Source organism: Saimiri boliviensis, chromosome 5 (assembly GCF_048565385.1).
Source record: "Saimiri boliviensis isolate mSaiBol1 chromosome 5, mSaiBol1.pri, whole genome shotgun sequence".
Classification (NCBI taxonomy): Eukaryota; Metazoa; Chordata; class Mammalia; order Primates; family Cebidae; genus Saimiri; species Saimiri boliviensis.
Genome location: NC_133453.1, coordinates 101,425,843 through 101,441,461, shown reverse-complemented (window position 1 = coordinate 101,441,461; position 15,619 = coordinate 101,425,843). Strand labels below are relative to the sequence as shown.

At 34.7% G+C, this 15,619-nt stretch overlaps 1 protein-coding gene across 2 annotated transcripts in view; it reads left to right on the top strand.

Annotated features, from left to right (window-relative positions):
• THSD7B (thrombospondin type 1 domain containing 7B) overlaps positions 1 to 15,619 on the top strand; it is a 1,060,674-nt gene that overhangs the window by 514,636 nt on the left and 530,419 nt on the right. For both annotated transcript variants that reach the window (XM_074399739.1, XM_010330508.3), the window contains exon 4: positions 11,593 to 11,841. In XM_074399739.1, coding sequence (XP_074255840.1) covers positions 11,593 to 11,841 — 249 coding nt within the window. The remainder of the gene's footprint in view (positions 1 to 11,592; positions 11,842 to 15,619) is intronic.

Below are 15,619 nucleotides of genomic sequence, written 5' to 3'. Positions count from 1 at the left end.
GTTAAAGGGGATTTAGAGATAAATTTTATATTCCTATCCCTCCTTACACATAAATAAATGTAAGTTCCCAAACAACGTAAGTCTTTTTCATAATTTGTTCTTTGAAAATAGCAGAAATGTATATATTTCTACTATTTCTACCACAAATACGTGTATATATATATAGTATATAACATACATAACTATATATATAAAACTATATATATAACTATAGGTGTATGTGAGATTGTGTGTGTATACATATATATACTTTTGTTTTGTTGTTGTGTTGGTGGGAATGGAGGATTTTTTTTTACCAGTTGTAGATTTTATTTCCCCCTCCTCATCCATATTGATTTAATTTTATTTTTGTACATATTGAACATTAACATGTTTCTAAAAATAAAAAGTATGCATGATTAGACTCAGAGGAGCCTCACTCAGTCCTGTATATCTTTGTCTGTGTCCTCTCCTCTTGCAGATAACCAGCTTCCTTTTCTTTCCATTTTATACTTTGTGCTTGTTTGTGTCTTTCTATTTCCCCTGTTTCTTAAGGTAGCAAGCTATATAATCTCCTTTGAATTCTTTTTCACTTAACATTTCCTAGGAATTAGTTCATATGAGTTACACAAAGTCCATTTCATTCTTTTTTGACAATTGCATGGTACTTCACTGTGTATGTGCAGCCACAGTTTATTTGAACAAATTCCTATACTTGGGCATTTATGTAGTTTTTAATAATTTGTAGTTATAAACAGTTTTTCAATGTACAATCCGATGCACATATATTTTGGTTTGTTGGAGATATGTTTTCAGGATAAAGTCCTAGAAATGAGATTGCTGGATAACAGGATAATGTATACAAGTTTTGTTAAATATTACCGAATTCTCTTTTACATTAGTGGTACCATCCTTGCATTTCCTCTGTGACTTTACAGAGACAGTATATTGTTAAGCTTTTGAATTTTTGCCATGTATGCAAAATGGTATCACAGTAGAGTTTTCGCTTGACCTTTTTTTTAATATGCATGATTTTGAACATATGTTTACATATTTAGGGGCCATATTTATAGCTCTTTTTGTGAATTTTCTGTTTTTTGCAGTTTGTCTATTTTTCTATAGGAAATTTTGTTTTTGCCCTCATTTTCAATTCTTTGTATTTAGAGACATTAGTCACATAACTGTGATATATGTTTCAAACATTTTCTCTCAGTTGGACATTTCTGTTCTGATGTGGCTTGTAGTGATTCTTGCCATGCAAAAGTTTTAGAAATTTTTGCATAGTCAAATGTATCAATTTCTTTTGTTTCCTCTGGAATTTCAGTAATGGTTATAAAGCATTTTTCCACATGAAACTTAAGTTTACCTATGTTTTTTCAAGTGTAGGGATAATTTTATTTCTTACATTGGAATCTTTGGTCAGTTTGGACTGTGTGTGGTGTGTGGAGTAGATATAATTTTTTTATTTTTCTGAAAGTCTTTTCAATGTAGTCTTACCATTGTGAAAAGACTCTCTCTTTGTCCTTGTGATTAAGATCACGTATTTCCACATATTAGATACCTATATATATTTGGATTTCTTACTACACTTGTATTTCATTTATGTGTCTAGTTATAAACTGGTTCCACATTATTTAAATTAGACAGGCATCACCAGTATAGTTTAATATCTGTTAGTGCTACCCCCTCCTCATAGCTACAGTATTCTTTTTTTGTGGGTTTTCAAGCTATCCTGATAAGATAATTTTTTCTTATAAAGTTTAGGATTAACTTTTCTAGCTCCATGAAACAAGCTCATTGGAGTTTGTATGTGATTATATTAAATTTTAAATAAACTTAGAACTAAAGTCTTGATGGTTTTGAGATGACCTAACCAAAAACAAGGAATATGTTTTTGTGTCTAGTCTATTTTTGTATCTAGCATAAATTTTTAAATACTTTTCTTTATAGAAACTTTGAATACTTCTTATTTTCTTAAGTATTTTAAATTTTTGTTGCTATTGTAGATGGAGTTTTATCATCCATTTTATTCTCTAACTGGTTAATAGAAAATGATATTGATTTATTCCTGTTAATTTTATAACACACTAGCTCATTCAATTTTTTATTATTTGAATTATTTTTTTTCATTGATGCTTGGGTCTGATGTACAGTGTGAATAAATGCTTGCAGCTCTTAAAAAAAAGTAGTTTTCAAATATAATGTCATATTAGAGAATAGAGAGGTTTTATTTCTAATTTGTATGCCTCTAATTGTGTTATCTAGTTTAATGCATTGAGTCCAGAGAAATGTTGAATAGTAGTGAAGATAGTCAGCATTCTTACCTTTCCCTAATCTCACTGGGAATGCCTCCAGGATTTCCCCCTAAGTAAATACTTGTTAGTTTTGTATCACTGCTGTAACAGATTACTATAAACTTGGTGACTTATGACAACACACTTATCATACAGTTTTGGAGATCAGAAGTCAGAAAAATGGATGTGACTGGAACAAAATCAAGTTGTTGGCAGGGCTGCATTTATTCTGGAGGCTCTAGTGTATTTTATATATATATATATATATATTTTTTTTTTCTTTTTTTCTTTTTTTGCCTTTTCTAGTTTCTGTAGAATGCTTGCATTCTTTGTTCAGCAATGTAGTTTCTTCAGATCGCTCTGACTCTCATCCTTCCTGTCCAACACCCCTCCTTCACCTAAAAATAACCCTGTGATCACACTGGGCTCACCTAGATAATTCAAGACATTCGTTCCATTTTAAAATCCTTATTTTTGCATAGGTACACACACCTTAAATAAATAAATAAATAAATAAATAAATAAAATCCTTATTTTAATCACTTCTGGTAAAATAACACAGGTTATGAGGATTGGGGCATAGCCCTATGCCGGAGGATTGGCAGGGGTGTACCGTACCTGTTACAAGAGTTATATTGTACCTGTTTCAAGGGGGGGTGTGTGTTTTTGTGCACAGGCACATGGGTATTTGTGTGTAAGTGTGTGTTTGATCATGTTAAAGAAGTATCCATGTACTCCTGTTTTGTTTTTGTTTTTCTTGTGAGAGTTTGCATTAAGAACAGATGTTAGATTTTGTCAAAGTAGATAATCATGATTTTTATCTTTGGATCTATTAATATGGTGAATTATATCAATACATTTTCTAATGCTGAATCATTTTTGCATTTGTAATGTATTCCCCACTTTGTCATTTTCTTTTTTCTCTATCAGGTCGAGATACTATTATGACACTTACTTCATAAAAAATGTGGATTTTTTTCTTCATTTCCTGTGTTGTAAACAATTTATATAGCATTAGGACTATGTGGTCACTAAATGTTTGCTAGAAATTCTTTGTGAAACAATGTAGAACTAACCTTTTTTGTAAGGTGTTTTAAAGCTCTCTATTCATGCTGAAGCTAATTTTATTCTTTTCAAGCTGGGGTAAGTTTTGGTTGTTTATATTCTTAAAAGTAATGACTCAGTTCCTTTGAATTTTCAAATTCGTTTGCATAGATTTATGTTCTTTATCAAGAGTTTTAACCCACACCATTTTTTCTTTTTATATCTATGTGTTTTCTCCCCTCAGCTATTAGTTAAAATAGTAGTTTGCCTGTTTGATTTCATTTTTAACAGGATTATGGTTTGTTAATTTGGTCTGCTGTTTTTATGTTCTCTACCTTATTAATTTCTGCATTTATCTTTGTTATTTAGTTCTCCATCCTTCCTTTATATTTTATTTTTGTTCATTTTTCAACTTTCTGAATAAGAAATTTAATTCATTTATTTTCATGTGCACTGACATATGTGTTACTAATTTTTTTCTGATAACTATTTTAAATGGATCCCATAGATTCTAACATGTGTTGTTTCGTTATCATACCTTTTTTTCCCAAAAATTCTTTAGTTTTCTTGTTTATATAAATCCTCTTACTCAAGGTTTGTTAAATGTAAGCTCTTTTAATTTCCAGATAGAAAAGCCATGTTTTGTTTGTTTTCATTTTTAAAATTCTAGTTTTATTGCATTGTAAGCAGAGTGTGTGTGTAACATTTCTTTTTAGAATCTACTGATGTTTTCTTTGTGTTAGAATCTATCATTAATATTTGTGAATGTTCAACTGGATGCAGTGGTGTATACCTCTGATCCCAGGGTGGCTGAGATAGGAAGATAATTTGAGGTCAAGGATTTGAGACTAGCCTAGGCAACATAGTGAGTGAATCTCAAAAAAAATTAATCTGTAATTGAAAATGTACATTTGGAAGAAGATATATTCCCTATTATTGGTGTGAATTATTGAATATATATGTACATAATTGATTACACTTTTAAGGTTTTTTATAATCTTTATTATTTTTTATTCAGTTGATCTATTTTGTACTGAAAACAATTAAGCTATCTTATTATTACTTTGTTTCCATCTGTTTTTCCTGCATATTCTATATTTTTTCTACATATAGTTGGTTTGTTATTTGGCGCTTTGATATTCAAAACTTCGGTTTCTTCATTGTGAAATGTAAACTTTATCATTCTAAAGGGTTTTCATTTGTCTTTTCTAATGGTTTTTGTCTGGAATTTTAATTTGTCAGATATTAGGATTGTATAACATGCATTCCTCTTGTTTTAATTTGCCTAAGTCTTTGTCCATCCCTTTTGAAACCACCACATGTTAGGTGTGTCTTTTATATTCAGCATGAACATAGAGTTGGGTTTAGCTTTATGTGTCAATGTGAACGCTGAGTTTCTGTTAATAAATGAATTAACCTAATTTACTTTTATTGATATGGCAATTATGTTTGGCTTCCTCATATTAGCTTACATTGTAATTACAGTGTGTTTAATGTTACATTTATTAATTAGTTTCTTTATTTGGTGTATACATTTGTCTTTTAAAATATATATGAATATATATATGTATTTATATATGTTTGTATATATATATATATATATATATATATATATATATATATATACATATGTTTTGTATTGTATTGAGACAGAGTTTCACTTCATCCATCACTCAGGCTGTAGTGCAGTGATGCAATCTCAGCTCACTGCAACCTCTGCCTCCTGGGTTCAAGCAATTCTTGTGCCACAGCCTCCCAAGTAGCTGGAATTATAGGCATGTACCACCATGCCCAGCTAAGTTTTTGGATTTTGTTTTTAATAGAGATAGGGTTTCACCATGTTGGCCAGGTTGGTCTCCAACTCCTGACCTCAAGCCATTTGCCTGCTTTGGCCTTCCAGAATGCCAGGATTACAGGCATGAGCCACTGCGTCTGACCAGTATGTTTTGGTATTTAGGAACACTAAAATTCTCATTTTGGAAGTTACCTTTGTATTTAACTTGGTATAGTGCCCTTATTTCCTCACCCTTTCTGGTCTAATATATTGCTGTTTGTTTTGTCAGTTTTGAATAATTTCCACCTTGTACCTATAATTTTATTCTACTTTTTTACATCTTCCTTCTCTGCTCCTTCTTCTTTCCCCACCTTCTCTTCCTCCTCCCTTCTTTCTTTCTTTCTTTCTTTTCTTCCCCCTCCCCTCCCCCTCCCCTTCCTTATCGTCCTTTCTCCCCTTTAGGCCTGTTTGTTCTATAAATAAAATCTCGTCTACTTTTTCATGGCATGAAATATTTACATGTTATTCTTCTCCTCCTGACCCCATTCTTGTTGTAATATTTGCTTCACAATTATATATTTGACAAGTTTCAATCATTTTGCCAAACCTTTCCAAGTTATCCATCCAAAGCTTTCCAAGTTATCTTTTGTTGAATGAAGCCCAGTTTCCAGCAGATTCTTGAAGAAAATCACAATATACAGTGTTTTCCGAGTTTGGGAGATTCAAATCTGTTTCAAGATAGTTTAGCCAGATATAATATTCTTGGTTCACACTTTCTATTTACTATTCTTGAAAATGTTACTCTGTTGCAGCCTTGATTTGTATATGGTTTTGAGAAGTTTGTTGTCAGTTTATAATTATTATTATTTGTGCTTTAAAAGTATCTAATCTATTTTCCTGAGAACTTAGGAATTTCTTATATAATGCCTGATAGTTTTACTAGTATAATGTCCCAGGGTTAATAGATCTAGATTAGATTTTTAGGGGATATAGTAGTTCCCTTCAATGTATACATTTAAGTTTTCTTTATTTTGGGGGAATTTGAGAGGTAACTATAATTTTGAGCATTATTTTGGTCAGATATTTTAATTTTCATTATATAAAATGTAGGTATGTTAGACTATTTTCCATTTCATTTACTTTCTCTAATCTACTTCTGTCTTTATCTCATCTTACTTATCTTTTTTTTTTTTTTTTTTTTTTTTGTTACTTTCCTTCAGTGTTTTTCACTGAATCTTGTATGTTGCCATTTGGAGTCTATTCTTTCTTGGACATCTTCTTATTCCTAATTCAATTTTTAAAGTTTTTTTTTTTTTTTTTTTTTTTTTTGCTTCTATTGTCTTTTGGAGTTCAATCAATTAATTTTATTTATTTCTCTTTTTGTCCATTCTGATCTTAATATTCTATTTCTGATACAAGGTATTTTTTAGTCATATCTTCAGAGACTTTGAGGACACTCACTGCTGTGTGATTTTTTGTGTTACAGTTTTTCTTTTCAGTTTCGTTTTTGGTTATTTGGAGGAGACTTTGTTAACAGAAACATGTTCACGTTTTCTGACTTTTATTGCAGTTTTACTTGGATGCAGTCTGTTTTATTTCAGTGTCTATTTATTTCATGAATAAGGTTTCTACCTCCGAAGCATCCTCTTTTGTTATTTCTGCAGTCTTTTGTGAAGTTTGATTTATGGATGTTGTTGCTGGTAGTAAAGATGGGGAAAGGATGGTATCTTGTTTAATTTTTGTTTCTGCAGGATCGATAATTTCCTTCCTCTATTTTCTTCTCCCCCCCACCCCCAGCCCCACCCCTGCGCTTACTGTATTATCTCTAAGGACTACCAGCAATTCTGGAAATCCATGACTGCCATTTGCAATCCTTAACATTTTGAAGTCTGTATCTGTGTTCCGAACTGCCAAGTTCTGAACTGTATTCTGTATTTTGAAGGTATTGGTGAACTTGATTTTTCTGAAAATGATTTTGATTGAATTTCACCTAAGGCTTTTACTCCTCTGTAGTTTTTTCTTCATGGACTCTCTTAGGACTCTCTTCCTCTACTTTCCACACCCACTGGGTGACCTTCATACTGGGTAATCTGTCAGATATTTTTCTAATTACATATAATTTGAAAGTCTGTATGTGTATGGGGGTTCATGTTCTGTCTCTAGTAATGGAGAATGCAAGGGTAATGTGTGGTGTGGTTTGCTCTGCTGGTTGATTTTCTTCTATAGCAGTGATAATAGGGGAATATCAAACTCAGGCTGCTGCTGTTATTCTGCAAACCTGTAAGTCAAGATAGGTTTTTCTGTTCAGTGCAACTTGATTGGTTTTAAAAATTTGAATCTGTAACAACAAGAGCCCTCAAATATTTTAACTTTAAACATAGTTTTCATCTAAGAGGCAGAGGAAATTAATTTTAGTCTTGGCCATTCTACAATTTTGCTGTGCACCCATTAGGAAATTACTTACCTTTTGGGTTTCAGTTTTCTTCTCTATAAAATGAAGGTAACAGCAAAGACCTTCAGATGATTGCTGATATTGCTTATATCTCTAACTGGTTGTACACACATCCACAAATATGTACCTACATATCATTCTTAGTACTCTGTCTAAGAAATTTGGAGACTGTAAAGTCTGTTTTATTCTGAGACTGTTACTGCATTTTAAATCTCTGTTGAATAATGTTTTCCAGTAACAGAAATTGATCATAATACTAAAAACATTTCATTTTGATATAACATCACACTCAAGGATATTCCTTCTCAAGAATTTAATATCTCAGTATGTCTGTGAGCTTATCTCTTTATCTGTAGAACAATCTCTCTATTCCACAGAAGCAACTGAGCAGCATATTTAAAACGTAATTTCATCCTGCTGTTTTAGCTTTACTGCATGATGTTAGGTTTATTACCTTTTGAAAAGTTTAAAATCATGTAAATCAAGAGAAGAAATTAAGAGGCATTTTAACAGTGCAGTTTTATTTTATTGAAAATTTTAAAGAAAAAGTCTATACAATTCCAGCAGTATCCCCCACTAGTTGTAAACACTAACCTTGGTAAACATCATTTTTATCAAATAACACATAACTTAGGTCAGGTCAGTTTATCTAAGAAAGGAGTTATGGAGAAAAGGCAACTCATATAGTCTTCCCGCTAAACTTCTCAGTGATCCTTAATATTTATTTTTTGGTAGTTTAAAATCACTTTTAGCATTTTTAAAATTGCTTTCAGATCATATTTTTAAAACTCTTATTCAAATGCCTTTATTAACTCTCACATTGCAGAAGGTGACAACGCTCACTTTTTGGTCTAGTTCCTACAACACTGAGGGATTTCACATAAACTTTGGTATATGCATGTTTTCTTTCTTCAAGTTATTCTCTCTCTCTCTCTCTCTTTTTTTAGATGTTTCTATTAGTTTGCCTAGTGGCAGAAAAATGCTACCAGTTTAGAGTCAAAATCATTAAAAGTAATAGCATACCTTCTATCTGATTTCCCAGATAGATTCTCTTTTAAGCCTGTCTCAGTTCTGGTTCATTTCTCTTCATTTTTCCATTCACATTTTATTCCTTGATGTTATTTACATCATGTGATATTGCAGATATTCCCTGAGTTAGAATCTGTGAGCTCTAGAAGCAACTGTTCCCTTGTAATTATGCTATAATTTGGGTAATCTGCTGCCATATGGTTAGCACTGTTTTTGTTAAATAATTGGAATAAGCATGATTTCAAATGGCCCAGTGTTTTATTAAGTAGTCAGTTGCGATTTCACTTTTATAAAAATACTTTTTTAACTGTAAAGTGTATTTTGGAGGCATTATGTTCCATAAACAAATATTACATGATTTAGAACCAAATTAATAGAAATTCAAATACCTTCACAATTAGGGACTTTACTCTTATGTTGTTAAGTTACTTTTAATCAGTATATTTTCTGTATGTAGAGTAGATTTAGATCTCTAGGAATATGTTTATTTATAGATTGGATTATTATGTGGTTGTAGCAAGCTTTGTGTCATATAACCTTTTAGGTTTCTGGTTGAATATGGTGAAATGAACACAAACAATTATGTCTGCTGTATTATGGAGATCTACTTACATAATGAAAGAGACATAGACTGTCAAGGAAAAATGTAATAAGAAAGCATATGACACATGTTCTTACTATTGGAGATTTATTATCTGCTTTGCTGGTCCAGGAGGAAAAGTCAGTGTGGGTAGGATGAGCAACCGAGAGTGAAAGCTGGAAGTGGGAAGAAAGGAACCACTATTTCAGATGTAGACGGAGAATGAAATAGCATGGGACTTTCTTTATGAAGGGAGGAATGAAATAAATCTTGGAAATTGAAACTCATTTTCCAAAAACATACACGAGTTATAAAACTCTTTTAAATTTCTGCATTAGTTTGCTCAGGATGTCATAAGAAGTTCCACGGACTTGATGACTAAAACAAAAGAATTTTTTTTTCTCACTTTCTGGAAGCTGTAAGTCCAAGATCAAGCTAGGGGCGGCATTGCTTTTTTCTGAAGCCTCTCTCCTTGGCTTGTGGATGGCTGCCCTCCTACTGTGTCTTCACATGGTCTTTCTTGTGCATGTGCCTGTGTGCTAATCTCTTATAAGGACACCAGTTATATTGGATTAAGGCCTACCCGATGCTCTATTTTAATCACCTTTTTAATCACCCCATCTGTAAATAAGTTTGCAATCTGAGGTTCCAGGGGTTATGACTTCAACATATTAATTTTAGAGCAATGAAACTCAGCCCATAGCAATTTTTGAAAAGTCAAAACCTGGAAACTTCTTGTTGACTGATAGCTTTCTGTTGTGTTACGTAATAGAAAGAGGTGGTCCCCTCTCCCAGCCTTCATTTTGCTTGACAACAGTGACATTATTTTCTGTATTAGGTGAGACATTTTTAGGAGAGTTTCTTCCTAGTGGATTTTGATCTCAGGCCCCAAAATTGTCACATTGAATTCAACAGTAACAATGATACACTACTCTTTTCATTTTGAAAGCCCTTCCAGACCACCTTTTGAAGAACCCTCATACCTTGTATCTATCCATGATCCTCCTCACACTTTATGCTTCAGCAGAACAAATGGGCTCCTACGTTTCCCCAGTGATATGCTTACAAATGTTTAACAATCAGTTCTTAGAGGTCTGGGAGAAGGGGCTTGATTTGTAGTATTTGCCAATTTCTGTAGTGTAAATACTCTGACCTTGGCCAGTTTAAAGCTTACAGGGAGACAATTGGTTTGCTAATTCCTGAAAATTGAGCAGTTGGTTCTTGTGAGCCAGTAGAGTTAGCTCCAATATACCACTGGTTCCTGTCCCCACAAGGTGTACTTTCAAGCCTTTGAATATGCTATTGTGTTGACTTAGAATAGTGTTTCCTCTGTGCCTGAGAAGCTCCCATTAATCTTTTTAAAATGTAGCTCACGTGTCCTCTTTGAGCACCCTTCTGCCTTACCTGGGGTTCATCACTGCCTCATCAGTGTTTCTCCTCATCATTACAAATGCTTTTATGTTGAGTTGGTCACATTATCACATTCTCTTATCTTTTTATTTATTTACCTGTTTCCTAATTAGACTGTTGGTACTTGATCACACACATCAGATCAGGAACTTGATGCTCAAAGCCTAACAATGTGGGGAAACATAACAAGCACATTTTAAAAATCCCCAGCATTTAAAAGAATGGATAGATGAATATTCTAAAGTTTACATTTACCTTTTTTGATACTGTACAAATTATTTAGCCTTTCTGAGCCTAAATTTATTATCTATCTACAAAGTGGATATAATAAAATTAAGCTCATGAGCTTTTTGTGAGAAAGTTATCTGTGAAGTGCAGCACAGTTATGACACCTGAAAACCAGTCAATCCATGGTAATAGTAAGCTAACATCATGGGTGAAAGCAGCCTAGAAGACCTGGGTGCAGTGGCTCACACCTGAAATCCCAGCACTTTGGGAGACCAAGGTGGGTGGATCACTTGAGGTCAGGAGTTTGAGACCAGCTTGGCCAACATGGTAAAATCCCATCTCTACTAAAAATAAAAAATTTAGCTGGGCAGGGTGGTTTGTTCCTGTAGTCTCAGCTACTTGGGAGGCTGAGACAAGAGAATCACTTGAACCGGGGAGGCAGAGATTGTACCACTGCACTCAAGCCTGGGCGACAGAGCAAGATTCTGTCTCAGGGGGAAAAAAAAAGCAGCCTAGAAGGACCCTCATTATTCTGATAATACTGGTAAAGGTGGACCCACCTTACATGTATATCTTGCTATAGTGAAGCAGCTTCACAGTTTCAGAAGAAATAAATATTCTTCAAATGTTATGCTCTTCAATATTTTTTCATGATATCTCTAAAATTAAAAAAATCTATTAAATGCTTAAACTAAATTTGAGTTTTTTTTTTTTTTCTCAGAGTAGGCACTTTATAATATTAGTTGCATCCATTAATATATGGCCTCTTGTTTTCTACTCCTGCTTTTTTTTTTTTTTTCAGCCTTTGCATGCAAGAGTCCTTCCCATTGACTGTTCAGTCCTGCATCATGCCCCAAGACTGTGAAACCTCCGAGTGGTCCTCCTGGAGCCGCTGCTCCAAGACGTACCGTTCAGGGAGTCTCTTGCCAGGATTTAGGAGCAGGAGCCGGAATGTGAAGCACATTGCTATTGGAGGTGGAAAGGAGTGTCCTGAACTTCTTGAGAAAGAGGCCTGCATTGTTGAAGGAGAACTTCTGCAGCAATGTCCCAGGTATTATGCTTTCTTCAGTGTGTGTGTTTAATATATAACCTCATTTAATGTTGTAGGAATGTTAACAGTAATGAAAGTAGCTGTGACTCATATTTACTGAATTTTCACTCAGTATACAAGTTCCATGGTTGGTAGTATAGCAGAGTGGGTTATGATCATGGGCTTTGGTGCTGACTCCCTGGGCTTAAGTCCTGTTTCTGTGACTTTCTAATAATGTGAATTTCATCAAGTTATTTACTTAGAGTGCCTTAGTTTACCAGTAGTACTTACTTCATCCTGTGTTTGGCACATAGTAAATGTTCAGTAGTTATTACTACCTGACACAACACACCTAATTCTCATAGCAACCTAAGAGGCCATTCATGGCATCTCTGTTTTGCAAATAAAGCTACTAATGTTCAGAGAGATTAAATAATTTCTAAACGTATGTAAATAATGGGTAGTAGTACCCTGAGTCTTAGTTCCGTTTTCAAATCTTATGCCGCTAAGTGGCATTCTTCAGTTCCAGAGTCCCTAGGGAACCACAGAATATTCGACAAAGAATTTATCGTATATTAATGGTAAATGAATATATGTTTGGCTGGTAACCTATACACTTCACACATCACCAGATGACTAATTCATACAAAGAACTATTTTTTCCTCATTTTATTTGTTGCTGGGAAAATGATTCTCTAGTCATAGAAGTTCAAGAAACTAAAAGAAAAATGCCTATCTTGAATAGCTACAGATTTAACAGATACAGTTCTGGGCAGCTGTTCAACAGGAAATACCACAAATCCATCCCTAACAGACTTCTGTCTGGTATCAAACTGGGCCCACTGTGAGCCATTTATCATTTTTTTTTTTTTTTTTTTTGGAAACAAAAATCTCACTCTGTTGCCTAGGGTGGAGTGCAGTGGCATAATTATGGCTCACTTCAGCCTCTACCGCCTGGGCTCAAGCAATTCTCTCACCTCAGCCTTTCGAGAAGCTGGGTCTATAGGCAGAACTTCATATATATATATATATATATATATATATATATATGTATACATATTCATACACACACCCACACACATACACAGGAATGTTAACAGTAATGGAAAGTATATATACATATAGTATAGAGATGATGTTTGACTATGTTTCCCAGGCTGGTCTCAAACTCCTGGGCTTGAGTGATACTCCCATCTCAGCTTCTCAAAGTGCTGGGATTGCAGGCATGAGCCACTGTGCCGTGCCTGGCCTAGATTTTAACATCTTGATATTGGTTATATTTTGTGTAGCTCTATAGACCTGGGTAAAGGCCTGTGGTGTGTTTTCCTTTAGGTTGTTGGCTCACAGTGGGCCCAGTTTGATATCAGACAGAAGTCTGTTAGGGATGAATTTGTGGTATTGCCTGCTGAATAGCTGCCCTGAACTGTATCCGTTAAATCTATTGCTACTTAAGATAGGCATTTTTCTTACAGTTTATTGTAACTTCTATGTCTAGAGAATCATTTCCTCAGAAAAAAATAAAAATATTTTTTCCATTCTGTTGGTTGCCGATTCACTCTAATGAGTGTTTGTTTTGCCATGCAGAAGCTGTGGAGTTTGATTAGGTCCCATTTGTCTATTTTGGCTTTTGTTGCCAATGTTTTTGGTGTTTTGGTCATGAAGTCTTTGCCTACGCCTATGTCCTGAATGGTTTTGCCTAGATTTTCTTCTAGGGTTTTTATGGTGTTAGGTCTTATGTTTTAGTCTTTGATCCATCTGGAGTTAATTTTAGTGTAAGGTGTCAGGAAGGGGTCCAGTTTCTGCTTTCTGCACATGGCTAGCCAGTTTTCCCAAAACACAAAATGCAATAAAAAAAAATAGAAAAAATAGAGGGGTTTTTTGGTATGAATTAGTCATTTGGTGATGTGTGTAGGGTATGTGTTACCAACCCAACAGGTGCTGGTGGTGGGCTGCAGCCTGGCTCTTCCTGAAACCTGACATTAGGCGTGCATCAGAAAGGCAGATTTTTGTTGTCAGAACTCTTAGCCACTAACATCCCCACTTCCCAATTGGAACCAGTGTTAATTGGAGGCAGTTCTTTATATACTTATTGTTCATTTTTCACTTAAATAACCCCTTAGATTTGTATCATTCTTTACCTCAAATGCAGAAGGTGTAGATGTGGCACATGACTCTTTACCATGAACTCTCAGCCTCACAGGACCCTTCCTCATTGTGTTGTGTTTAGTCTTTCAAAACACTAATTTTGGAGTAAAACAGAATTTTGAAAATGGCATAACTCTGAGATCTCTGTCCTTTTGAACATTGAAACATGTAGTTTAAAATTGTATCTCTATCGCTTGCTAGCAGTGTGATCTTGGACAAGATAAACAGCTTTTCCAAAACATTTCTCTTTTCAGTAGAATGTGTCTGATAATACTGCCTATGTGGCAGGCTTGAAAGGCTGAAGATGAGGCATATGAAATGCCAGGCCCTTAGCACGTAGGAGGCACTGCAAGAAGGATGATCACTATTGTTGCTATTTGCAGGTGTGTTTGTTTCCTTTAGAAAGAGAGTATCTCGGCTGGGCGCGGTGGCTTAAGCCTGTAATCCCAGCACTTTGGGAGGCCAAGGCGGGTGGATCACGAGGTCAAGAGATCGAAACCATCCAGGCCAACATGGTGAAACCCCATCTCTACTAAAAATACAAAAAATTAGCTGGGCATGGTGGCGTGTGCCTGTAATCCCAGCTACTCAGGAGGCTGAGGAGGGAGAATTGCCTGAACCCAGGAGGCCTCGGAGGTTGCAGTGAGCTGAGGTTGCGCCATTGCACTCCAGCCTGGGTAACAAGAGCGGAACTCCGCCTCAAAAAAAAAAAAAAAAAAAAAAAAAGAGAGAGAGAGAGAGTATCTCTTTTCCTTAGCATGCAATAATAATTTCATGGGGTAGAAACATATTTCTTCTAGATAATTTGGAAATCTTATTTCCCTTTGGAGGTTTACTTCAGACTTCTCAATGGTATGCAGGCAGGAATAGAATCTGGGCTTCATGATGACCTTGACATTTGTGCCTCTATCCTTCATTCTTTTCATGGGATAGCTAATGTTCTCTTCCTGATAGTTTCAAAGGTTTTCTGATTTGTAGTCAACTCTTCATTTTCTTTGTTAATAACTATTACATTTCTATTAGAGTCAGAATGGTACCTTGCTGGTGATGCTCAGAATGCTGAACTACATCTACATTTGTTAAGCAGTGCTTGCCTTTTATCAAGAGTACCTACTGTTGGCCAATAATTAGAGCAGAGTTATAAATTAACTAGGTAATTATAAATAATATTTAGAGTAACATAGAGTTTATCACCCAAATGGAACATTTTTGAAAGTGAAAGGAGTGGTGAAACCCCATCTCTACTAAAAATACAAAAATTAGCTGGGCATGGTGGCGCATGCCTGTAATCCCAGCTACTCAGGAGCCTGAGGCAGGAGAATTGCTTGAGCCCAGGAGGCAGAGGTTGCAGTGAGCCAAGATCACACCACTGCACTCCAGCTTGGGTAACAAGAGTGAAATTCCGTCTCAAAAAAAAAAAAAAAAATTGGCATTAAGATTCAAGCACAGATTCACTCAACTCTGAAGCCAGTATTCTTTCCATTATATCATACTGACTGTCATGATAGGCACAGTGAAGATATACACTAAGATAAGGGTATACTTACTAATATACACACATTTGTGCATTCCATATTATATTTTTCAATAAGATAATGTGGAAAGTAATAATTCAGGATGTAGCCAAGATGAGTTTCTGTATTGATCTTCATTT